The 22467-nt window shown below is 33.8% G+C and overlaps 1 protein-coding gene across 4 annotated transcripts in view; it reads left to right on the top strand.

The window, feature by feature from the left end:
• Window positions 1-22467, top strand: part of ets1 (v-ets avian erythroblastosis virus E26 oncogene homolog 1) — a 95110-nt gene that overhangs the window by 60807 nt on the left and 11836 nt on the right. For all 4 annotated transcript variants that reach the window (XM_039764057.1, XM_039764055.1, XM_039764056.1 and 1 more), the window contains 5 exons: window positions 11126-11245; window positions 14661-14861; window positions 16207-16284; window positions 16673-16915; window positions 18686-18946. In XM_039764057.1, coding sequence (XP_039619991.1) covers window positions 11126-11245; window positions 14661-14861; window positions 16207-16284; window positions 16673-16915; window positions 18686-18946 — 903 coding nt within the window. The remainder of the gene's footprint in view (window positions 1-11125; window positions 11246-14660; window positions 14862-16206; window positions 16285-16672; window positions 16916-18685; window positions 18947-22467) is intronic.

The following is a 22467-nucleotide window of genomic DNA, read 5'->3' as shown; positions in this document are numbered from 1 at the left end:
ATAAAACCAGTCCAATGACACTGTCGTGCTCACTGTCATAGTATCGATTTACTTGTTATGCATAGTGCCCACCCAGCGATACAAGATTACATCTGATCATGAGAGACCCTACCTGCTCTGCTGTTTTCTTCTCCTAGTGTACTTTATTTAGCATTCTCTTTATTAGTGAGTGTTATGGAGAAGGACTGTTTATCATTGCTAGCTCACTAGCTCAGTGCCCTTTGAAACAGTGTTTGAATCCCATCTCGATGAGTCTCTGAGTGGTTTATGCACATTTTCTTTTTGTTTTCGTGGGTTTTCTTGTAGTTGTCGGTATGGGAGAGTAAGGTTTGTTTGTGTATTTATTTATTTCTTCTCAATGTCGGAAAGATTGGTTATTGGAGTAATTGTGTCAGCTGGTGGATAGTAAGTTATTCAATACAGCATGTGACCTTTTTAATAAATATATATACTGCTCAAAAGAATTAAAGGAACACTTTTTAATCAGAGTATAGCATAAAGTCAATGAAACTTATGGGATATTAATCTGGTCAGTTAAGTAGCAGAGGGGGTTGTTAATCAGTTTCAGCTGCTATTGTGTTGATGAAATTAACAACAGATGCACTAGAGGGGCAACAATGAGATGACCCCCAAAACAGGAATGGTTTAACAGGTGGAGGCCATTAACATTTTTCCATCCTCATCTTTTCTGACTGTTTCTTCACTAGTTTTGCATTTGGCTACAGTCAGTGTCACTACTGGTAGCATGAGGCGATACCTGGACCCTACAGAGGTTGCACAGGTAGTCCAACTTCTCCAGGATGGCACATCAATACGTGTCATTGCCAGAAGGTTTGCTGTGTCTCCCTGCACAGTTTCAAGGGCATGGAGGAGATTCTGGGAGACAAGCAGTTACTCTAGGAGAGCTGGAGAGGGCCATAGAAGGTCCATAACCCATCAGCAGGACCAGTATCTGCTCCTTTGGGCAAGGAGGAACAGGATGAGCACTGCCAGAGCCCTACAAAATGACCTCCAGCAGGCCACCGGTGTGAATGTCTCTGATTAAACAACCAGAAAGACTTCATGAGGGTGACCCAAGGGCCCCATGTCCTCTAATGGGCCCTGAGCTCACTGCCCAGCAGAATGCAGCTCGATTGGCATTCGCCATAGAATACCAGAATTGGCAGATGCACCACTGGTGCCCTGTGCTTTTTACAGATGAGAGCAGGTTCACCCTGAGCATGTGACAGAAGTGAAAGGATCTGGAGAAGCCATGGAGAACATTATGCTGCCTGTAACATCATTCAGCATGAGCAGTTTGGTGGTGGGTTAATGATTGTCTGGGGAGGCATATCCATGGAGGGTCACACAGACCGCTACAGGCTTGACAAAGGCACCTTGGCTGCCATTAGGTATCAGGATGAAATCCTTGGACCCATTGTCAGACCCTATGCTGGACCAGTGGCTCCTGGTGCACGACAATTCCTGGCCTCATGTGGTGAGAGTATGCAGGCAGTTCCTGGAGGATGAAGGAATTGATACCATTGACTGGCCACCACACTTTCCTGACCTAAATCCAATAGAACACCTCTGGGACATTTATGTTTTGGTCCATCCAATGCCACCAGGTTGCACCTCAGACTGTCCAGGAGCTCAGTGATGCCCTGGTCCAGATCTGGGAGGAGATCCCTCACAACACCATCTGTTATCTCATTAGAAGCATGCACCGATGTTGTCAGGCATGTGTATGGCCCCTGTGTTCTTGTATAAAGTGCTGCGTACAATTTTGAGTTGCTGCAATTAAATTTTGGCAAAATGGACTATCCTGCCACATAATTTTTTCACTCTGATTTTTGGGGCGTCTTTGAATTCAGGGCTCTGTAGGTTGATCATTTTCATTTCCATTAAACGATGTGGCATCCTTTCGTTCTTAACACATTACCCAGTCTATATCAGTATAGATATCCAGGAGGATTTCTTTTTCCCATTAAATCTGATGTGTTTTCAAAGTGTTCCTTTAAATTTTTTAAGCAGTATATATATATATATATATATATATATATATATATATATATATATATATATATATATATATATATATATATACACTTTTTTTCACACAAGTGAATTTAATTTCTGGAACAGTCATAATTCCCCAAACCACCCCCAACCTTTTTTCTTGACTTATTCAGGTTTGTTAAGGATCAATTGTATTGCACTCTTTATTACAGATAAGTGCTTTATCAACTCCCTTGAAAATGTGTTTTTAATATTCAGTTGCTAGAAAATAGCACTGCTGAATATCCTTGTTATTTTCATATTTTGACAATTATGATTTTGCTTTGTGCCTGAGACCCTTTTAGACTTAGATGTTTTCTGTACCATATTTGTTTGTGCTTCCTTTAAACTATTTACCACTTGTGCCCCCATTTCCTTCATAGTCCAGTGACATTCCAGTAGGTGGGTTAATGTGAATCACTTGCCATAGTGTAATATGTTTGTGTTTTTGTGTCTCTAGAAATGGACTAGTCAGCTGTATAGAGCAGGTTCTCTTTTGCACTCAGACATACCAGAATTTGCTCCTGCAGCTTTCTTCAAGTACTGGTTAATGTTTTATTTGATTACCCTGTCAGCAAACATATTAACACCTGACATTAATTGAATAGTATTTTGTTTTTTGCCTTAACAATTAATTTGGTTTTAAGATAATATATACTTACTTTCTGTGTATTAAGTATTGCAGTTATGTTTATCTTGGGGGGGGGGAATGAATTTCAAACAAAAGCAGTGCTTTGTAGCAGTTAAATTATAGGTTGGTTTTTCACTGATCACATGATTTGTGATGAAGTGTAAACAATCATTGGGGAATTTGATCAATCTGATAATTTTAACTTCGGCTATTTAAGCCCTCCCTCCCTCTTTCCCTCCAGCCCCACCAAACTATTGAACTGACAAACCACTTAAAAGCAGCAATCACTAATTATCCTTAATAGCAGAAATGGGTCTAAACACACTAGACAGCCACAGATATTTGCTTTATAGTTAAACCCAGAAAATATAACAGATGTACTGATACAACACAGAGACTGACCTCTCATAATCTTTCTGTGTGGTTGTTGTTTCTTAGAAATGATATTGCATCATTTTGCAGAGCTAACTACATTTAACTGTGTTGATGAATGTTGTGAAGTAGAGCAGTAAGTCACTATTGTTCATTTTGATGTCATCAATTTTAGGAATCCCTATGACTTATTTCTATATTTTTTTTCCTTATGATTGGCTTATATTACAGCATACTGATTTAATATTGGAGAAGGAGCCATTCAGCTGGCCCACAGTTTTGAAATTTCACACAATGGTTTTAGTCTTTGGTATTCATCTATTGAAAATAGAGGTGTTACATTTAGGGATTCAGATCGTTACAGTTTTATAAGAGCATCCTGGCAGTTTCTCAGTGGTCCCTCACTTCTAAAGAAAAGGAAAACCAAATAGATCCTTCATGCCAAGTTATTTTGGTGCCTGATATCTTTTTGATGTTAGTTTTCAGTCTGTTATGTAAATTAAGAAAAATTAATTAGCCCCATTTATTTGGCTGTTGTGAAATTTTGTGGTATGGACAATATTGCTGAGGTCATGTTTAATTTTAGTCTAAAGCACATTCTGTTTTACATGTATTTGCCATATTCATATAGTATTTCTTGAGAGTTCTGAGCTTTCTTCATAATTCTCTGATATTCTAAGATGTTTATTACTCTGATAAAGTTGTTATGCATGCTACAGTATTCTGGCATCTGAAAAAGGTGGGACCCCAATTGTTAGTAAACACTTGGATTTGGAGCTGGACAGTAATCCAAATGATAAATAGAGTAGACATCAGCATTGCTCTCACCATAAATAGCCTTTCCAATTCATTGCCTGCTGACTTCAGGTTTATCCACAGATCTGCTGTCATTTTATAGTCAGAAACTCCACTCATTAACTATTTACTTGTAAGAAGAACGGTAAGTTTTTTGGCCACAAATGTTAGTAATGGAGTACCTTTTATTCACAAAATAACAATTTATTTAGAGCTTAGCAGACAAAGGTGCAAATGAAAATGGGCACATATTGCCATATATAGTACTTAATAAGGAGCTTGTAGATGTATATAGTAGCTTAAATTATGACAGAATATTTCAAAAGATAGAAAAGTAACATTATCAAACCAGTGTATTGTTACAGGTACAATGGAGAAGGCATCAGTATATTGTTGATCCCAAACACCCACATTCGCACATGGCCAGTTTAGACTCACCAGTGGAGTTAAAATACATGACTTTATTATGTGAGAGGAATACCAGAGTACCCAATTGAAACTCCATCTAGACACCGAGTGTATGTACGAGTTCTTTACAGACATCTGTAAATTCCTTCAAAGGAAAATTAAACCCCCTAATAATTTACTTTAATTTTTCTTATTATCTGTACTTGGCTAGTCGTCTTCTTAAATGTGAAACAAAACTAATTGTGAGTTTCTGGACTGACATAATTAATATGGAAACTAGGAAATGACAACGAAAGATGGAGTTGATAAAAATTAAAAACTGTAGACAGGTACAACCTAGCCAGAATTTGAGAAACACTTTTGGAGGTTTAGAACATTGCAAAAGTCTTGTTATCCATTTCAGAGTTTCTTGATATACAGTATATTTGCATATTTAATCTGAAATAGCGAACTCCCTCAGCTACAATAATGTATTTTTGTACCTTTACCTTACAAAAAAGCAAAAGATAAGTATTACCTTGCTAAAAATGGTAAACTATTCATGGATGGTCAGTATTTTAATGGTAGCTTTGATTGCCATAACTGGAAAGAATTTTAAAATGAGCAATTGGAATGTTTAATAGCAAAGGTGTTTACATTCAGTAAGTTAAAATAGAGACCGGTTATTGGAGAGGTGGTTTGGAGAGAAGAAAGGTAACAATTGTTCTTCAGCTAAGTTGTGAAACATTCTAGAATACTTTATTACAACCCACATTGTGAGGGCCAATTCGTAATTTCTGTTTATACACATCCATAGTCTCGTTCACAAACAGACAACAATCATTTTGACATCAATCTGGATTACTGAACACATCTATAAACTGACAATCCACCTGCATATGGACTTGCATGGGCTACAATCAACAAGCGTGCAACATAGAACAAATACTTGTAAGGAGTAGCTGATACACAAATTTCCAAATTGTGGTAACAGCTTTAGTATGAAAAAACACTTTGCACACACATGTAGACATTCACTTTTCGTGTTTTCTGTGGTAGGTGTACTTATTAAAAATGTAACACAAAAATTATATAAATTTAATGCAATATAGACCTGTTCTTATTAAAGGGTAAAAGAGCTGCTAATTCAAAATATGCTTCGGTGAATAGTACTAATATTTAAGTGTTATGTGTATACTTGCAGCAGCATAAGATTTTCATAACCATCATCGAAAGTGTTGGTTTATTATGTGTTTGGAATACTTGTATTCCGATATGTTTGACTTTACTTCATCCATCTTTATAAAGTTGATAAATCTGCTATGCTTTGTTTTAAAACATTTTGCTTATGTAATTTCATTTCATTGTCATATCTGCAGTGTGGTTGGAGGTGTTTTTGGTTATTTGAAAAATAGTCTTTCTTAACCTTTAAAATGTTGAGCCTAACTTTAGAATTAATGAAGCTTATGTTGTTTAATATGCCACTATTCTGAAACCACTTGTTAAGGTTAGGGGTCTGGGTGGTAAGCCTACACATTGTCAGTGTTATTCTGACCTGTATGTTCTTCGAGGATGGCACTGCTCCTAAAACTAAAATGTTTTATTTATTTATTTATTTTTTTTTTGGATAAAGAAGTCAGTATTGAATAACAGTGTATTATTTGAAATTTATTAGTCCATTAATTCTCAGTATATTTATATCTGATTTATATTTTCAGTTTATTTTGTGAGGTCAGAATTTCATGGTATACATTCTATTTACATATAAACATGTGAGCACAAATTATGTAACAGGTTATATTTTCATCCTTTATTCTGTTAGACTAAGGATGAACTCGATAATTTGGACAACAGATTTTTATATGTCAGTATGTGTATGCTTTTGGCTTCCAAAGTTCATCATTAGTTGTATTTAAATTATGTATGTATGGATGTATGTATGTATACAGTACATAATTTTAGATTATTATTTAGAAAAAGGCAGCTGAATGTATTTCAGGATGAATGCTTTTTAAGAAGTCAGTTCAGCTTTTATGATAGCAATATACAGTCAAGAAGCAGTTTTGAATGACCTTTAAAACAACTATAAGCATAAAAGCTACTATGTTTGGAGAAATTTTTAAAGTAACAGAAGTTCCAGATAATCTTTCCTCTTATCACAACACTGCACACAAGTCTAGCTTGAGGAATTAATAGTTGTAAACAAGAATGATATTAGTCTATTACACAGTAGTGGAGCAATGTTTAGATTACAGAATGCACATATATTAGCACATATCAGACTGCTGTTTAATGTAAAGCAAAGTGAAAATAAACTTTTAAATTAGGAAAGGCCATTGAGTTGTAATGTTGAATGGAACTTTCTGTTAAAGGGTAAAGCAGAATAATTTATTAGGCTAACATACAGAATATATAATATGTGTATTATATATATATATATATATATATATATATATATATATATATATATACACACACACACACTTTTGAACATGAAAACATAGCTGTATTGTTTAAAATGCTATTAAAGTATATCAAAACACTGACCTAGAAAACGGGTCTCTGAAGCCCACCTCTTCTCAAAAACTAGCCTTAAACTATGCTTCAGAGAATATGTCAGTGGTTAAAAATAACATTTTAACAGAAACCGTAATAGTCAAACAACAAATGACTTTTGTTACTCTTATTTGTATTTCCTGAATTCGTTGTAATAGTTGTGAGTTGTTGTATTCGTTTAATTTAGCTTTAAATACTGCATAAAATACTCATTTATTGGTAAAGTGACAAAAAAAAAAAAACAAAACTTTTTTTCTTGGTTCATTCCTTAAAAATTCTGAAAAATGTTGATTTGTGTGTGTATGTGTGTATATATATATATATATATATATATATATATATATATATATATAAATGTATGTTAGATTTCGTAGTGACAGATAAAACAGAAAAGTAAAAAAAGGGTTATAATGGGTTTATTTTTTAAGAAAACAGTACCGTTTAAGCAATGAGCGCCCCCGCTGTAACCACAATGTCACACTAAAGAGGTGCTTTTTGAGAAGGCCTTCGTGTTAAATGGTTTTGCTTTTGTGTAAAAGGCCTTCATGTTAAATGGTTTAGAACTGTGTGGGAGAGAGAGAGAGAAGAAGAAGAAGAAACAAAGGAGCTTGTTAAAGTGTGGGGATGTTCAAAGTTGTTTTAATATGATTTTGAACAGTTTTAGACTTATGTCTGCTTGATCTGATCAAATAAGCTGCTGTCTGGTTTGGGGGAAAAATACTTACTGTATATGAATATTCTACATTTATTTTTAAGGTTGCAAATGTTTTTTCAACAACAGAAAAAGCAGTTGAATATATTTATATTTCTTTTACATTTTTTAATGTACACATTTTCTAAGTTTAAGTCCTGAACTTCTGCACATGACACAGTGTTTTAAGATACCTAGCATAATGCTGTGCATTTTTGCAGATGTTTTTACTTCTTGTGCATAATCTTGGGAGGCTTATCTTGTCATCAGACAGTATTAACAGTCTGCACTAAAAAACTTCAGTATTTTTGAAAGCTAACCTGAAAACTGAACTTCATTAAATTGATTTAATTTAACATTTTAGATTGAATTACTGCTGCTTGTGGTTAGTGTTTAGTACAGAAAGTGAGTAGTAACATGATTCGTTTTTGAGTCATTGTAAGATACCGTTGATGGTTCAGTTGCTCAGATGATAGTCAGAGGTATGCTTACAACATCTGAAGAAAAAAAATTCTCTCCTTTTTTCCCCTCACATGAAACTTCAGACTAGGTGAAAGAATCACTAGTTCATATTTGACATATTTTATCTGTCCATGCTTAAGGGAATTGATTGATTTGACTATGATGATAAATGTATTTACCTGTGTATGAAATGCTTTTTAGAGCTGCATAAAGCGTTTGGAGAAGTTCCACAAGCAGTTTCATCTTCCATATATAGATCTGTCAGAATTATGTTATCTTCTACTCTATTTCCCTAAGGCTGAAGGATCTAATCAAATCAGTTGCCTCTCAGCATGGACTGTTTAAGTTATGAAAGAGGTCTCTGTTTCAGTTCTGATACCCTGGTGGCTGATAATAGGACAGTAGCCTTGTTTCAAAAGAGGTTTGCAATTGAGAAAGGCACTGTGTGACATCACCCGCCTGACCTTCAGCCTTTGACTCCAAGAAACTGACCCCTGTTGTGTTGGAATACACTGCTCTTTCTGTGTCTGCCTCTGTACATTCTGGGTAGAGCTGGCGATCTACTTCATTAATTAGTATCTAAGGCCTTCTGTTATATGCTGGATAGAATTGGGGGTCGGTGAATGGGCTTGCGGTATACATATGTCATGTTGGTGATTCTAATTTCTGGGCAGTTTGGCCCTGAGGTATGATATCAGCTGTCAGAGGTCATTCAGATATAGTATGTATTTCAAAGCAGAATAAATTGATTTCTGATCTTCTAGCATAGCTACATTTAGTATTGTATTGAAAGGGGGCCCTGGAATAGACTCACATGTATGATCTATGCATGAGTGTGTTTATGTCTAATTTACTGTATATAGTATGTAGTGTGGAGGTGCAGGTGTGTGTGTGTGTGTGTTTGTGTGTATATATATAGTACACACCTCCTCATTGAATGTGTTTTCCTTATTTTCATGACCATTTACATTTGTAGATTCTCACTGAAGGCATCAAATGTGGAGTTATGTACTTAACAAAAAAAGGTGAAATAACTGAAAACATGTTTTATATTCTAGTTTCTTCAATATAGCCACCCTTTGCTCTGATTACTGCTTTGCACACTCTTGGCATTCTCTCGATGAGCTTCAACAGGTAGTCACCTGAAATATTATATATATATATATATATATATATATATATATATATATATATATATATATATATATATATATATATATATATAATATAAAAATACATAAAACTACACGCCCAAAGAGGGATCGGAAAGCCTTTAGCTGGACGCAATTACTAATACACCTGTTAAGATGTTCACAAAGCTTTTCTGCACCACTTTTTTTTTTGTGTTTCTCATGTAAGAACTCTTTTATGACTGGGTTAACATAACAAATCCTTTAGTGGCAGCACTTCAGATTGGGGAACAGAAGATAATCGCATGGTGTCAGTTCTAGAGAACAGGGTGTGTGTGGTTTCACAGTTTGACAGAGCAGCTTTTGCAACTCATGTAATTTCAGCAAGTGGTTCTGTTGTGAAACAGAATGGGTAACAGTATTCCTTGGTACTTTTTCCATAATTGAATGATGCAGATGTTACAGCAAATGAGAATAGTATTGACTGGTTATGTGAACCTTTTGAGGTATGTGATCAATATGGACAATACCTTCAACATTTTAAACAATGATACACAAGATGTTGCCAGCACTAGTTTTGTCCATTAGCTTCCGTTTGCTTTGAAGAATACCATGCTTTTATTGTTTTGATTGTTGTTTGGTCTCTGCATCATAGTCCTGATTCCAACTTTCCTTCCATTTTTGAAGTGCTTCTTGAATTTCTTACAGTCTGAATTAATTAGTCTAACATTGCTCATTCTTGACTTGCAGAAATCCTTGTAATGTTGAAATGTCCATGAAAAATGGGTTAATCTAATTGATATTTAAATCCCATTGTCTTCTGTTGCATGAATCCATTGGTGGCAACAGTATCTTCTGCTATAATTTTTGAAGGTTGGACAGACCTTGGGTTATCTTGAAGATGCATACTACTACAGTGGATCTTGGCAGTTCAAATCTTGAGTATAACATATGAAGGCTCCTATTATACATTAACTAGACAAGCATGATAAGCCAAATTTAACTGTAAGATTATCTCAGGTGTTAAGAATTCACAATACTTGATTTTGTAGCTTTTGGCATCAATGTTGACTTGGATCTGAAACAAGAAGCATACACTGTTAATTAACTAACCAACTAACTAACTCACTCCTAGACACTTGAAATGTACATATTTGGTACACAGAAACTAATCATGCAGGTTTATGTACAAAACATTTTCATGTAAAATATAGGGATTTCCGATGTGAAAGTTAATTTAATTTTATCTTTTCTGTATAAATCCTTGCTAAATACACAGAGGGTCACATGAGAGATTGTAATTGATGATGCAACTGTTTGTACTGTTTCGTTAAATATTGTATGTGAAGTAAAAATCATTGCCTTAAATGCATAAGGCCTAGTATTCTGCTGTCATTCACAAATGAAGACATAAAATGAGTTACAAAACTGGACATTTGATTTCCAAGTACAGTAGTAATGAGTGCCTAATAATGTCAACTTTTTTGCAGTGTTCCTAAAGAATTCAGTTCCTCAACCAGTTATCTATTTTTACTGAATAAGATATGCAGTAGTAAAATATTTTTACTTCAAAGCCCTGATATTCAAAAGAACTGATTTAATGTGAAAGAAGTTTACAGTTGGAAATAATTTGAGGGAAAAAAGCATATATCCTGTTTATCTGGGTATTGATCCCTATGTTGTGAAAGCTGCAAGTTTGCATATGAAATGTAATGGCCTGGTAAGGATAAAACTGTTTTACAGTTACCCTTTACCAGTGAAAAAATACACTCCAAATAAGCTGAAGAATGTTTACCTGTCAACGATCATAATCCAGCAACTACTTTTTCCTTTTATAAAACCTATAGCTTTTAAGTGGAAAATCACCAAAGAATGGAAAAGAAAGCAAATGTCTTTAGTATATTATTAGTTACAAATTCAATTTGCAATACATTGTAAATTGATAAATCACACTTGTTGGTTTAAATTCAAGGAGGCGCACAGTATTTCTGAAAAGTTCATATAGCACAGCTTCAGATTGTCTTAATAATACTCATGTTATGGCTCTTTCTTTTATTCCATCAGACCTTGAATGTGGAGATGTGCCCTTGCTTACACCAGGCAGTAAAGAGATGATGTTTCAAGCCGTAAATGCATCATTCAGTGACTTTGCAAAAGTACAGCAACGTCTTGGAATAGCAAAAGGTAAAAATAATTTAAAAAATTATGTGCTTCAGTTTACTTATCTGTGTCTAGGGTTGTGAGTTTTTGATGATGTTGCATTTTCTGTATTATAATCTTTGTTAAGTTAATGCGTAGCTGTTTATTTCTAGTTTTTTTTTTTTCCCCTTACCTTGATAAAGCAATACCCAGTTAGAAAAGTGCAAACATGGGTTTTATATATAAAGGTTATCCTGAAGAATTTATTGTTGATGAAAGCTATAGATGTTGCAAATTTTAATTTCTCATATTTTATTGTGGGTATGTACAGTTTGTTTTGTTTTGTTTCCCTTCTGTCCTAGAATTATATAAAAAGAAAAACTAAACCAAGAGTGATTAGACATTAAGCTCCTGGACAGAATTTTGTACTGAGAAAGACGTGCAAGAAATGTATTTCTGATGTCACTAACCAAAGTCTACCATTTCTCCTGAAGTGCACTGTAGGGATCCATGAGGAATTAGCATGAAATAAGTTTGGGAAAATGAATCATCATGTCAAGTTTCTATATTTAATTTATATATACTGTAATAATAACAAATAGATAAAATTGTTAGTACTATCACAAAATTACCCATGGTTAAATGTATATACTAATTAATGGCTAACATTATTTTATCCATATCGTCACCTTGCAAGATCTTTCATGATTAAGAGGTCTATATTGACCTTGTTGGTTCCCTTACCCTTGCATCCCCTTGCAGACCAAATATGCCTTTAGAACCTATTTTATTAACTATATAATGAGCAGCCCTCCTGCTGTTTATAATGTTGTATAGCATAGTCATATAACCAAGACTGTGGAATACAATCCTTATAATATGTGAAAAGGTCTTTCCTTTGTCTTCATCAATATGCAAATTCTACGGTTTTTGCCTCCTATTGTATTTTTTTAGCATTATACAGTATTTTATACTTTTTTGTGGTTTGTGTTGGTATCTAAATAAAAGTTTGAAACAACACGAAATACAAAAATATGTTGCATCTTTTAATCTTTCATGTATAAGGGGAACATATACAGTTGGCTGTCAAAGGTAGTTGCCCAAATAAGTGATCCCAGTTAGAGGAGTAATAGATGTCTGCTGTTTGAATATTTTTGGTGGTATATTTTTTTGTGTTGACTTATTGCTCTGAATATGGTCTGTTTGCTATCTGTGTGCAGTTTTCATATTCTCCTTGTGTTCATTGGCAGTTTTACTTAGGGTAGCACAGACTTATAGGATAATTTAAAATGATAGAGCTAAATCACCCCAGTGTGAGTGAATATTACCACATGGGTTGAGAGTACCCTGTGATTGACTGATGCCTAATTAAGGTTAATGCCTTGTGCTCATCTCTTATCAGGATGGACTTGACAGCAGTCCAATATAGTAATTGAACTTTAAATTTTGAAAAGTAAATTCATGAGCTTTAAAAATGCTGTCTGGATTCAAGGTCCTGTTTAAAAATTAATATTTATACTTTGAACTGTTTAAATCAAAATATTCTTACTGTCTTTAAGAAAAGTTTGGCCTGTTATTTGGGGACACCAAAAAGCTATTGACAGTTACTAGAGAGCTTCTGTATGGCCCTCAAACACAAATAAGTGCCTGACAGCTTCTACAGGTGAAAAACTAGTAGAGAGACAGAGAAACAATATCATTGCTGGAGGTGACAGCTGCTGGATGTGTGGATGTATGGCTAGTGATGCCATAGGATAGCAGAGGTTTGTTTTTAGTTGATGAGTATGGTATATTCAGCAGTGGTGAGAGTTGAATTAAAACAGGCATATAACGTTGAGGTGAACAAATTATTGTTTTCACAGAAAAGCATTCCTCCTTCTATCATTTTGTAGCACTTCCTTCTCTCCTACATACTTCTGCACTCTTTCATTTACACTTTTACTCTCTTATCTTAAAAGCTGTTTCATAAGTATTCAAAGTTCACCTTGCAGAGAAAATATTCACGACAGTTAGCTGCTTGGTAATAATTAGTCTGTTGTCTCTTGTGTCACGAGTTATAACAGTGTTAATAAAATAGTACAATTAAATAGTGTCCTGCTGACAGTAGCTGCAAGTGATTGTGAATTGTTTGGTTGGTTTTGGCTGCACGTGTATTTATCAATATTTTAATCACTCACATTCTGTTTTTACCAGTTAGATTTTTTGGATAATAATATTTTATTTAAAGCAAAATTAGATATGTAGAATACCCCATATTGAACCCCATGTACGTCTAATATAGGTTTTCATAAATAGAACAAATATGGGGGAAAAGCAGTCCAAATATAATGATTATCAGTAAGTATTTTTAATTGACATCTCAATCATTATGCCTAACCTTGATTTAAAGGTTTTGTGCATGCCTGCACGTTCCTCCCGTGTTTTGTGGAGTTTTCTCAAGACAACTCCAGTGTTTATGCCCTCATTTGAAAGATGTATAAATTAGCTTGATTACTCCTGTTGTGTTTCTTTGTATACCTTGTGTGAACATACATTTTTAGTGATCCATTCACAATCGGACAGCACCTTTTCACACAATAAAAACCAGGGCAATGTTTTTGATTGTGAGCAGATTGCTTAAACCACATTGAGAGGTGGTCATGAACAGACAACGACCACATTTAATCAAGTGCTTTCTCTGCTTGCATACAACATCCACAAAAGGGGAGTCGATTTTAATATGATATAGAATTTCTGCTTGGTCATGATATGGACATCAAAGAAGCATTTTAATGACAGATGAAAACAAAATTTGACAAAAGTTTATCTCTATACTGTCAAGATACAAAATACTTGCTAAGGCTTGGCGTAAAGTGGGGCATTTTGAGTAAGTGTGAAGAAGGCATGAACTGAAATAAGCGGGTCAGGAAATAGGTGTAGGGGTGGTTTGTGTGAAAGCTATGTTTTTATGACTTTTGAAGAATTTTAATTGAAGCTGTTGTAATATGGCAGCTGTTCTGAAGAAGAGTTGGGGCTCTGAGGTTTCTGTGACCAGAAATATATGTTTGCCTTTTGGCTCTGGATAGCTGGAGCCTCAGGAATCCAATTCACATTTAAATAAAGAAAAATACATATGCATTGTGTAAATTGTGAAAAATGAATTTCTAGCTTGCACACATTATACATTTGGCAACAAGAGAATAAATGATTTCTCATTCATGCTGCAAAAAGAGCGCACCCTTTAAATATAAGCAGTTTTAATTGAGACAATGTATCTTGGTTTATGAAAACTTATTGTAATTACTGTTTTAACTCTTGTCTTTTGACTCCTTTAAAAGCCTACAGATTTAAATGAAATAGTCTGCCTCAGTGTTAACTGTGTTCATTGGAATTTCCCATTGAAAGAATTTATTGTTGTGTTGCAGTCCTATTGTATTGTACATCCACTAGCCTTTTACAAATTGCTTTTATATATTTCTAGATCCCCGGCAGTGGACAGAGAGCCATGTGACTGAATGGCTGACATGGATAGTGAATGAGTTTAGCCTAAAGAATGTAGATTTTCACAAATTTTGCATGAATGGTGCCACCCTTTGTGCCTTGGGTAAGGACCGTTTTTTGGAGATTGCCCCAGACTTCGTTGGAGACATACTTTGGGACCATCTAGAAACGCTACTGGAAGGTACATGTATTTTTCCATGATAGCTTATTTGCCTATATATATATATATATATATATATATATATATATATATATACACACAGAGAAAGAGAGAGAGAGATCCAGATCTAATTACGGTATGCAATTTTCATTACGCTATACCTTATTAAGTTTATTACATAGAAAATCACCCGAAAAATCCCGGACCATCGAGAAGTGTGCAAACTGACGACGTGAAGAATCGTCTTCATGCCGAATTGGAATCATCCCTGCATAAATCAAAGTCATACAGACGATCTAGACCACCCTGTGGATATGTGTGTGTATATATTAAATCAAAGTCATACAGACTATCTAGACCACCCTGTGAATGAACACATGTGGAGTTATGTACTTAACAAAAATAGGTGAAATAACTGAAAACATGTTTTATATTCTAGTTTCTTCAAAATAGCCACCCTTTGCTCTGATTACTGCTTTGCATACTCTTGGCATTCTCTCGATGAGCTTCAGCAGGTAGTTACCTGAAATGGTTTTACTCCACATGTGTTCATTCATAGTTCTGATGCCTTCAGTGAGAATCTACCAATGTAAATGGTCATGAAAATAAAGAAAACACATTAAATGAGGAGGTGTGTCCAAACTTTCGGCCTGTACTGTGTATATGTATATATATAATATTACATACATACATGTATTTTTTCAGCATTGTTTCTACATGCAAGAAAACAATTTTCCTCAATTTCATGGATAATACTAATATGAAGGGGATGGCCCATGTACAGTTGTATTATTTTGAGATCAACAAGATTACAACAAATAATACTCTACATAATTAATTTAATGTTTTAATAAAACATATTATTTTGCATTTCAGTGAACCTAATTTATTTTTCTTTTCTTGTTTCCAAAGAACAAAGAAAGAAAACAAATTTATAATAGGAAATTTAGCTTTGTATTATATCTTTAATTCTAAGATTGGCAAAGTTAGAGATAGTGAATGCTAGTGTTTTTGAACTGCCTGTGAACTGTCTAAGGAGAAACTGAGAAAATCATGAAGCGTATATGCTGACTTTTCATACGTTCTACTGCTATTAGCAAAAGAAATAACTTACAATTGTCATGTACCCAGCAAATTTCTTATTTCTAATGATTTAGTGGCTGTTCATTGTGTGAACAGTACAAGTTTTCAACTTTATAAATGTAAGAAAGCATATAGTTTTTTTATTTGTTTATTTCATTTTAGTTCAGTAGCTATAGATGAAAAATAAGAACTCAACAGAAATAAAATAATTGCATTTTTTCATGAGAGCTATGAGCACTGTTAAATAAGCAATTTCTTGATCTTTGACATTCTTTTCATTTAGAAGTTGCAAAGCATTATCCTGTCAATGGTGTGACCTCTAACTTCCCGGAATCCCGCTATACTACAGATTACTTTAATAGTAAGTATTGCATTGTACTATGCATGTCCTCCAAGTGGCATGTAACCTTTGCTACTTTTGTTCTTCTTGCTGTTGTTTACGAATATTTAATTGAAAACAGCCTGCCTTTTTTAGTTATTTTGTCTTTTTTGAGTAAAATGATAATACTGCTTGCAGAAAATTGTTGTCTTAATGGTATTCTTTATTATTACTTTAGGACAGATAATCTAGGGTGATAGACAAACTTTTCTATTGTTTTTTTGTATTTTGTTTGATAGCTGAAGTTCTGGAAATAGATTAGGAAATAGCTTTATGTAAAGCATAATATGTTTTATGATAATAAATGTTTATTAACTTCCATGACAAGCATAACCTGCTAGCTTTTGTGCTTTTCATCTTTTGCCACCAGGTTATGGAATAGAGCATCCTCAGTGTGTTCCACCTTCAGAATACTCGGAGCCTGGTTTCATCACAGAATCATACCAAACGCTTCATTCAATCAGCACAGAAGAACTACAAACACTTAAATTTGAGGATTATCCTTCTGTAATTCTACATGATTTACCCCTCAACCCACAACCTGGTGATTATTTCCCAGTTAAACAGGAAGTTATCTCCCCAGACAATATGTGTGTGGGGCGGATCAGTCGAGGTAAGATACTGTTTTGTGGGATCAATTCTATTCATGGTTGTGTTTATTAAGTTGTAAAATTAATTTTTTAGGAATATTGAGTAGAGTAGTAAAAGGTAATATTGAAGTTTAAGGTATTAAGGAAAGACATTGTTTCCGTTATCCAATCTGTCCAGCTAAAGAATTAGGCTCTACTTTCTTTTTCTTCTTTCTCTCATAATAGTTTCAGTATGGTGTGGAACAGAAGTTTTAGTTATGTTTTATAGTACTGAAATATATTCATGTTTAAAAAAATCTGAGGTGACTAGTGAATACTGATTTTTTTACTTGGCTCTTACTTATATTAATAAAAAAAATGATTACAAATGAATAACAAGGATAAAAGCATGGTTCCTTAAAGGGCGTTAGGGTTAGAATTGGCAGGTAAGTTAGTCACAAATAAATCGAGCCATGATCAATGTTAATGGTTTTTTCTAGTTTGCAATGATCTAATAAGAATAAAGTAAATTTGACTTATAATTAAATGTGAGGTTTTTACCAAAAGTATTGAGTATATACTGCAAATTTTACAGATTAATGAGGACAGGAATAGGAAATTGCTACATGTTAATCAAATCTTTGTACCTTAGTTTACTTCTGTACACAGTCCTCAAACACCGTCCATGCATTTTTGCCAGTAGAAGTCTGAAAATTAATTTGCAGTTTTGTTCTACCTGCACATGAAGTAGCTGGACCAAATGATACATTTTTCAAGTGTTCCCTATAATTTCTGTCATTGTCATATGTTGTTTCTTACTCTGCTGAAGTTGAGGAAGATGGGTTGGTCACATTAGTGGGATGACCACTAATATGATTAATTGGTCCAGGATTTAAAATAATTTAACTGTTTTCTGGCACAGATAACACCCATTAAGGCCTTTTTTATGTGCATGATGAAGCTGCTTGTAGATCTTCACAAGAAAGACAAGCAGAATATATTGTCAAGTAAATGTCCTTGTTAACCATTTTCTCACACTCAACTAAGAATATGTAACTCAGACAGGAGACTGCACATTTCATTCAAAAAATGAAATAATACAACTATATTTTAATGCCATTGGACATTTCTTAGTAATTCCAGTTTGTTCATTACTTTTATGAATATTGTGTTTATAAACAGGTGCTTGTGCAATATTCATATATAAATAAAATAGAGGGCAATGGGTCTATTTTATATTTTAAGTGTGAAAATGTGAAGTACAAGGTATTCAATATTTTCTATAGATTATGATGCATTATTCTTGTTTAAAAGAATACTGTACATTTTGAGCATAACACATTGTACCTAGTATAATGTATACATTGTAAAAAGAATTTAAGAGAGTGTTATTAGATGCATCTTTTTAAATAGTGCGTGTTTTTACAATTATGGATATATCAGTTGAATTTTAAAATATATCTTTCATGTGTGACTATTTTAAGAGTTGTACATGTGTCTAACAACTGGGATTATAGTAACAAAAGCTTTCAATCTGAGTATTTATCCTATCAAATTAATGTTCCCCAAGGGTGAGACAAAATAAGATAAAACAGATAAGAAAAGATAATGTCATTTCTAGAAATATGTTTTAAATCCGAGAAATCTAAATGTTGTAAATTCCTTGTTCAAGTTTATTAGGAAAATACTAATATTCTTAAAGGAAATTATTATGTCCTCGCTCATTGATGAATACCAGGAACAATGTTTAATTCTTGACTTTGTATTTTGGCAAAATGCTTTATCTAAAATATTGTTGTTGCTCTCTTTCAAAGGTAAATTAGGTGGACAGGACTCTTTTGAGAGTATTGACAGCTTTGAAAGTTGTGATCATTTGACTCAGTCCTGGAGTAGTCAGTCCTCCGTTAGCAGCCTTCAGCGTGTACCATCTTATGACAGTTTTGACTCTGAAGATTACATGAACACCCTTCACAACCATAAGCCTAAGGGCACCTTCAAAGATTACGTGAGGGAACGCGCTGAGCTGAACAAGGACAAGCCTGTAATACCAGCTGCAGCACTTGCTGGCTACACAGGTAAGAAAAAAGTCTCTCAAAAAAAAAAAAACTGCTGCAATCTTTTAAAGCCATCTTATCCTGTGATAAAACTGCTCCAATGTAATTTGCAAAGTTACTATAGGAAATTAAAAAACTTTCTAACATAATGCAGAATTTCCATACAAATTCAGTTTAATTTTGTGGATGAGCTGGAACTCATCCCAGAACAACTGGACACAAGGCAGAAACCAGCCCTAAACATGATGTCTGTTTATCACCAGGCACACGTTCTGACATTTGTCCTTGCACAGGGCCAGTTAACACTTGCAGGTTAACCTAATCTTAACAACTTTCGGGATGTAGGAGGAAAAGTGAAGTACCCAAAGGAAAATTCATGCATCGAAAAGGAATGTGCAGACACCACACAGATAATGAGGATTATTAAATGTAGATACATATGTTTTAAATTTGCATGTTTTGTTTTTTCTTATTGACAACACAACACTAAAATACATACTTCTTATTCAGCATTCACTTAATCTTACATTTGTTTGACTCTTTGGTCTCTTCTGATACCTACTATATATAAAGCTATGTATAAATAATTACATATATTTGTAAATGAAAGTTTAATGAGAAATTTCAGAAATAAACAACAGAAATTGTTTAGGCCCTGACAAGTGATGAGTTCAGATGCGCACAGAGATAGATGCTCATGTATGATACATTTGTTTTGTTTTTTTCAGGTTGCAAATGAAAATCAATCAAGTCCAGTATTTTATTGACTGTTAAGTATTTAGGATTGTGTAGCTTATGTAACAGTTTAGGACTTTATAAATAGCAGAGAAAAGTACAATTGGATGTATTATGTTTAAAGTTCTGTTTCAAAAATAGATGAAAGTTTATATTCAAAAAAGTTTTATATGTAATTATGGAAAGTGAGATCCACTTATAGAGTGCATTTTGCAGGAAGTGTAAATTTGTTATAACATATGTTTGTTTATATGTATGTCTGTGCATGCAGGCATGCCTTTGTGTGCTCGCCTTTCTTCATTTTGAGGCAGACTAAAGAGTTTTCTTCTTTGCTCTGTTATCTATCCCACATCTTGACCTATTTATGGGGTTGTCTTAGCAACCTGGGAGCGGTGCACAACATTTGTGATACCTGTCTATTTTTTTTTTCTTTTCATATAAGGCTTATCTTAAAAACATTTTTTTTTTTGCATACTCTTTCTTTCTTTCTTTCTTTCTTTCTTTCTTTCTTTCTTTATATTTCTGACAAAGAAAGAAAGAATGTGTCACCAGGCTTTTAAAGTTGTAAGGTTTAATAAAGTAAAGAATTCTTTAGAAAAAGAATTCAGGGAAATTTTATTGGTTTAGTACTTCATGCTGCTACCAATCCAATACTTAGAAAACAGCTGCAGTTTAAAAAATAATATATTTATTTAGTATAGTTTATTTATGTTAGGTGTTGTGTATTTCTTTTTTAGAACAAAGTTTAAAAAATTCATACGCCTAAAATTCTGTAATTAACATTAAACATATAGTTTGATTTCTTTTAATTGTGATGATGTAGCCACCAGGTTATCGCTTTAACTACCAGAAAGACCTTAATTTTTAAAATATAGTAAAAATAAAAAACTATTTCTGTTTTATATTAATGGATTCAAAATATTTCAACATATAGAACACTTTGCCCAAGTTATATACCTGCTTGTATATATTAAATCGATCAAACATTTTTTTTTTTAATCTAATATATATTTTGCATGGAAGTCATTCTGAATTTGGGTTGGGGATCCAGGCATTTTTGAGTGCCTACATGTACGGGAAATGGAACTGACTAAGTTCTACCTCAAAAGCTAAGTTTTCAGTTTGCCCTGTAGAAGAGAACTAGAATTTGTGTTTATTTTACATCATAATTATGAATTAGGCTATAATTGATAATTTAAAAATGTATTTCTGTATGTTTCAAACTTTTTTTTGTGTGCAGCCCGATTCTGATGTAGTCTTACTAGCATCAAGAAAAAGACTGAAACCATCCCTGGAAAAGGCACTAGTTTATCAAAGCCCTGTCCATGTTGAAGCAGACCAGGCACATTGAAGTTGGCAATCAACCTAATGGGCACACAGTCCCATGTGGAACACTGAAAGAGAGTGCAAACTTAACATGCACAGTGTGCAGACTGTTATTTAAACTTGCATCTTGGGACATTTGGAGCAGCAGCTGCCTTTTTCTAAAACAATAAAGTGGATTATTTTAAAATAAAAGTACATTCAATCATTTCTTCAAACTAGAAAATGGACTATAATTGATATCAATTATAGTATGTTTTGGGAAAACAGAAGAATTGTTATGATCAACCACAGCATGCCACAAGTTATGGAAATTACATTTTCTGAAATGCGTATGTGTCCATCCATATATCCAGTTTTCTGGGACATATTTCTTCATTGCAGGAGGGTGGAGATTATCAGCATCAGGCACAAGACAGGGAGCAGCCCTGTGTGGAATGCCAGTCATCATAGTACACACAGTCACTCACATATTCAGAGCCAATTTATTGTCACCTATTAATCTAACTTGTGCATTACTGAGATGTAGGGGAAAAAACTATAGTCCCCAGGGTTAAACCCCACCAGAATTCCTCTCATAAAATTAGTTTAAAAAACTTGAAGACTTAAAGCAAAAATGTTTTATAAGTCGATAACGTATATTAAGAGAAAATTTAAACTTTAGCAATAGGGGTTTAATAAGTTGAATGAAAAGAACTGAATCTTTTCAATGTTAATATATTAGGTTAACATGTAGCTATGCCAAACGTTTGGATTTAATATTCCAGAGACAAATATGTGTGAAGTTAACCACATACCTAATAAAATATTAGAACTATCTAAGGGGAGTACATATTATTATTTCTTGAGCAACCTGTGTAAGAATCTGTGAGAAAGTAGACAAGAGTAGGAATGTTTTAGAGGCAGTCATCCAAGTAGTGGGTCAGATGTATGTATCATGATGTGAATGAATATAGTATTTCAGGTTTAGGAAAGCCTAGACAAAACAAAAATTAAATTTGAAAAAGACTACATTTGATAAGAGTTTACCAGTGGGTTTGGGTCCCAAAATTAATTGAAATTAGTTTTGTCCTTTGTTACTTATCCTTTCCTCCTGATTCATTTGACTTGTTTATTAATTCAGGCCAAAAATATGACTATCCAAGTTTAAATTTCATGCTGTAACACAGATGCCAAAAAATCAACATGTTGAATTAGTTACATTTGTAGAGCTTGTTAAATAGGTATATATGTTGTGATTATACTTTAAATACTGACATTTTGATCATAAAATTAGTTTTGAAATTTAGGGAATTTAAATCCATGTATTGTAGCTTGCTTTGTTGGCTACATAATAGGCCAGAGAAAGGGCAGTAGATTAAATGGAGTAATAGGCACAAGATAATAAACAGCCCTGTTTGCAATACCAGTACATTTATACTATATGTTTTTACAAATATATGGCCGTAAAACACTTATTCAGAACAAGCCAGTATAGGGTTTCC

Source organism: Polypterus senegalus, chromosome 9, assembly GCF_016835505.1.
Source record: "Polypterus senegalus isolate Bchr_013 chromosome 9, ASM1683550v1, whole genome shotgun sequence".
Lineage (NCBI taxonomy): Eukaryota > Metazoa > Chordata > Cladistia > Polypteriformes > Polypteridae > Polypterus > Polypterus senegalus.
The sequence above is the reverse complement of the archived record's forward strand: the minus strand, read 5'-3'. Positions and strand labels throughout refer to the sequence as shown.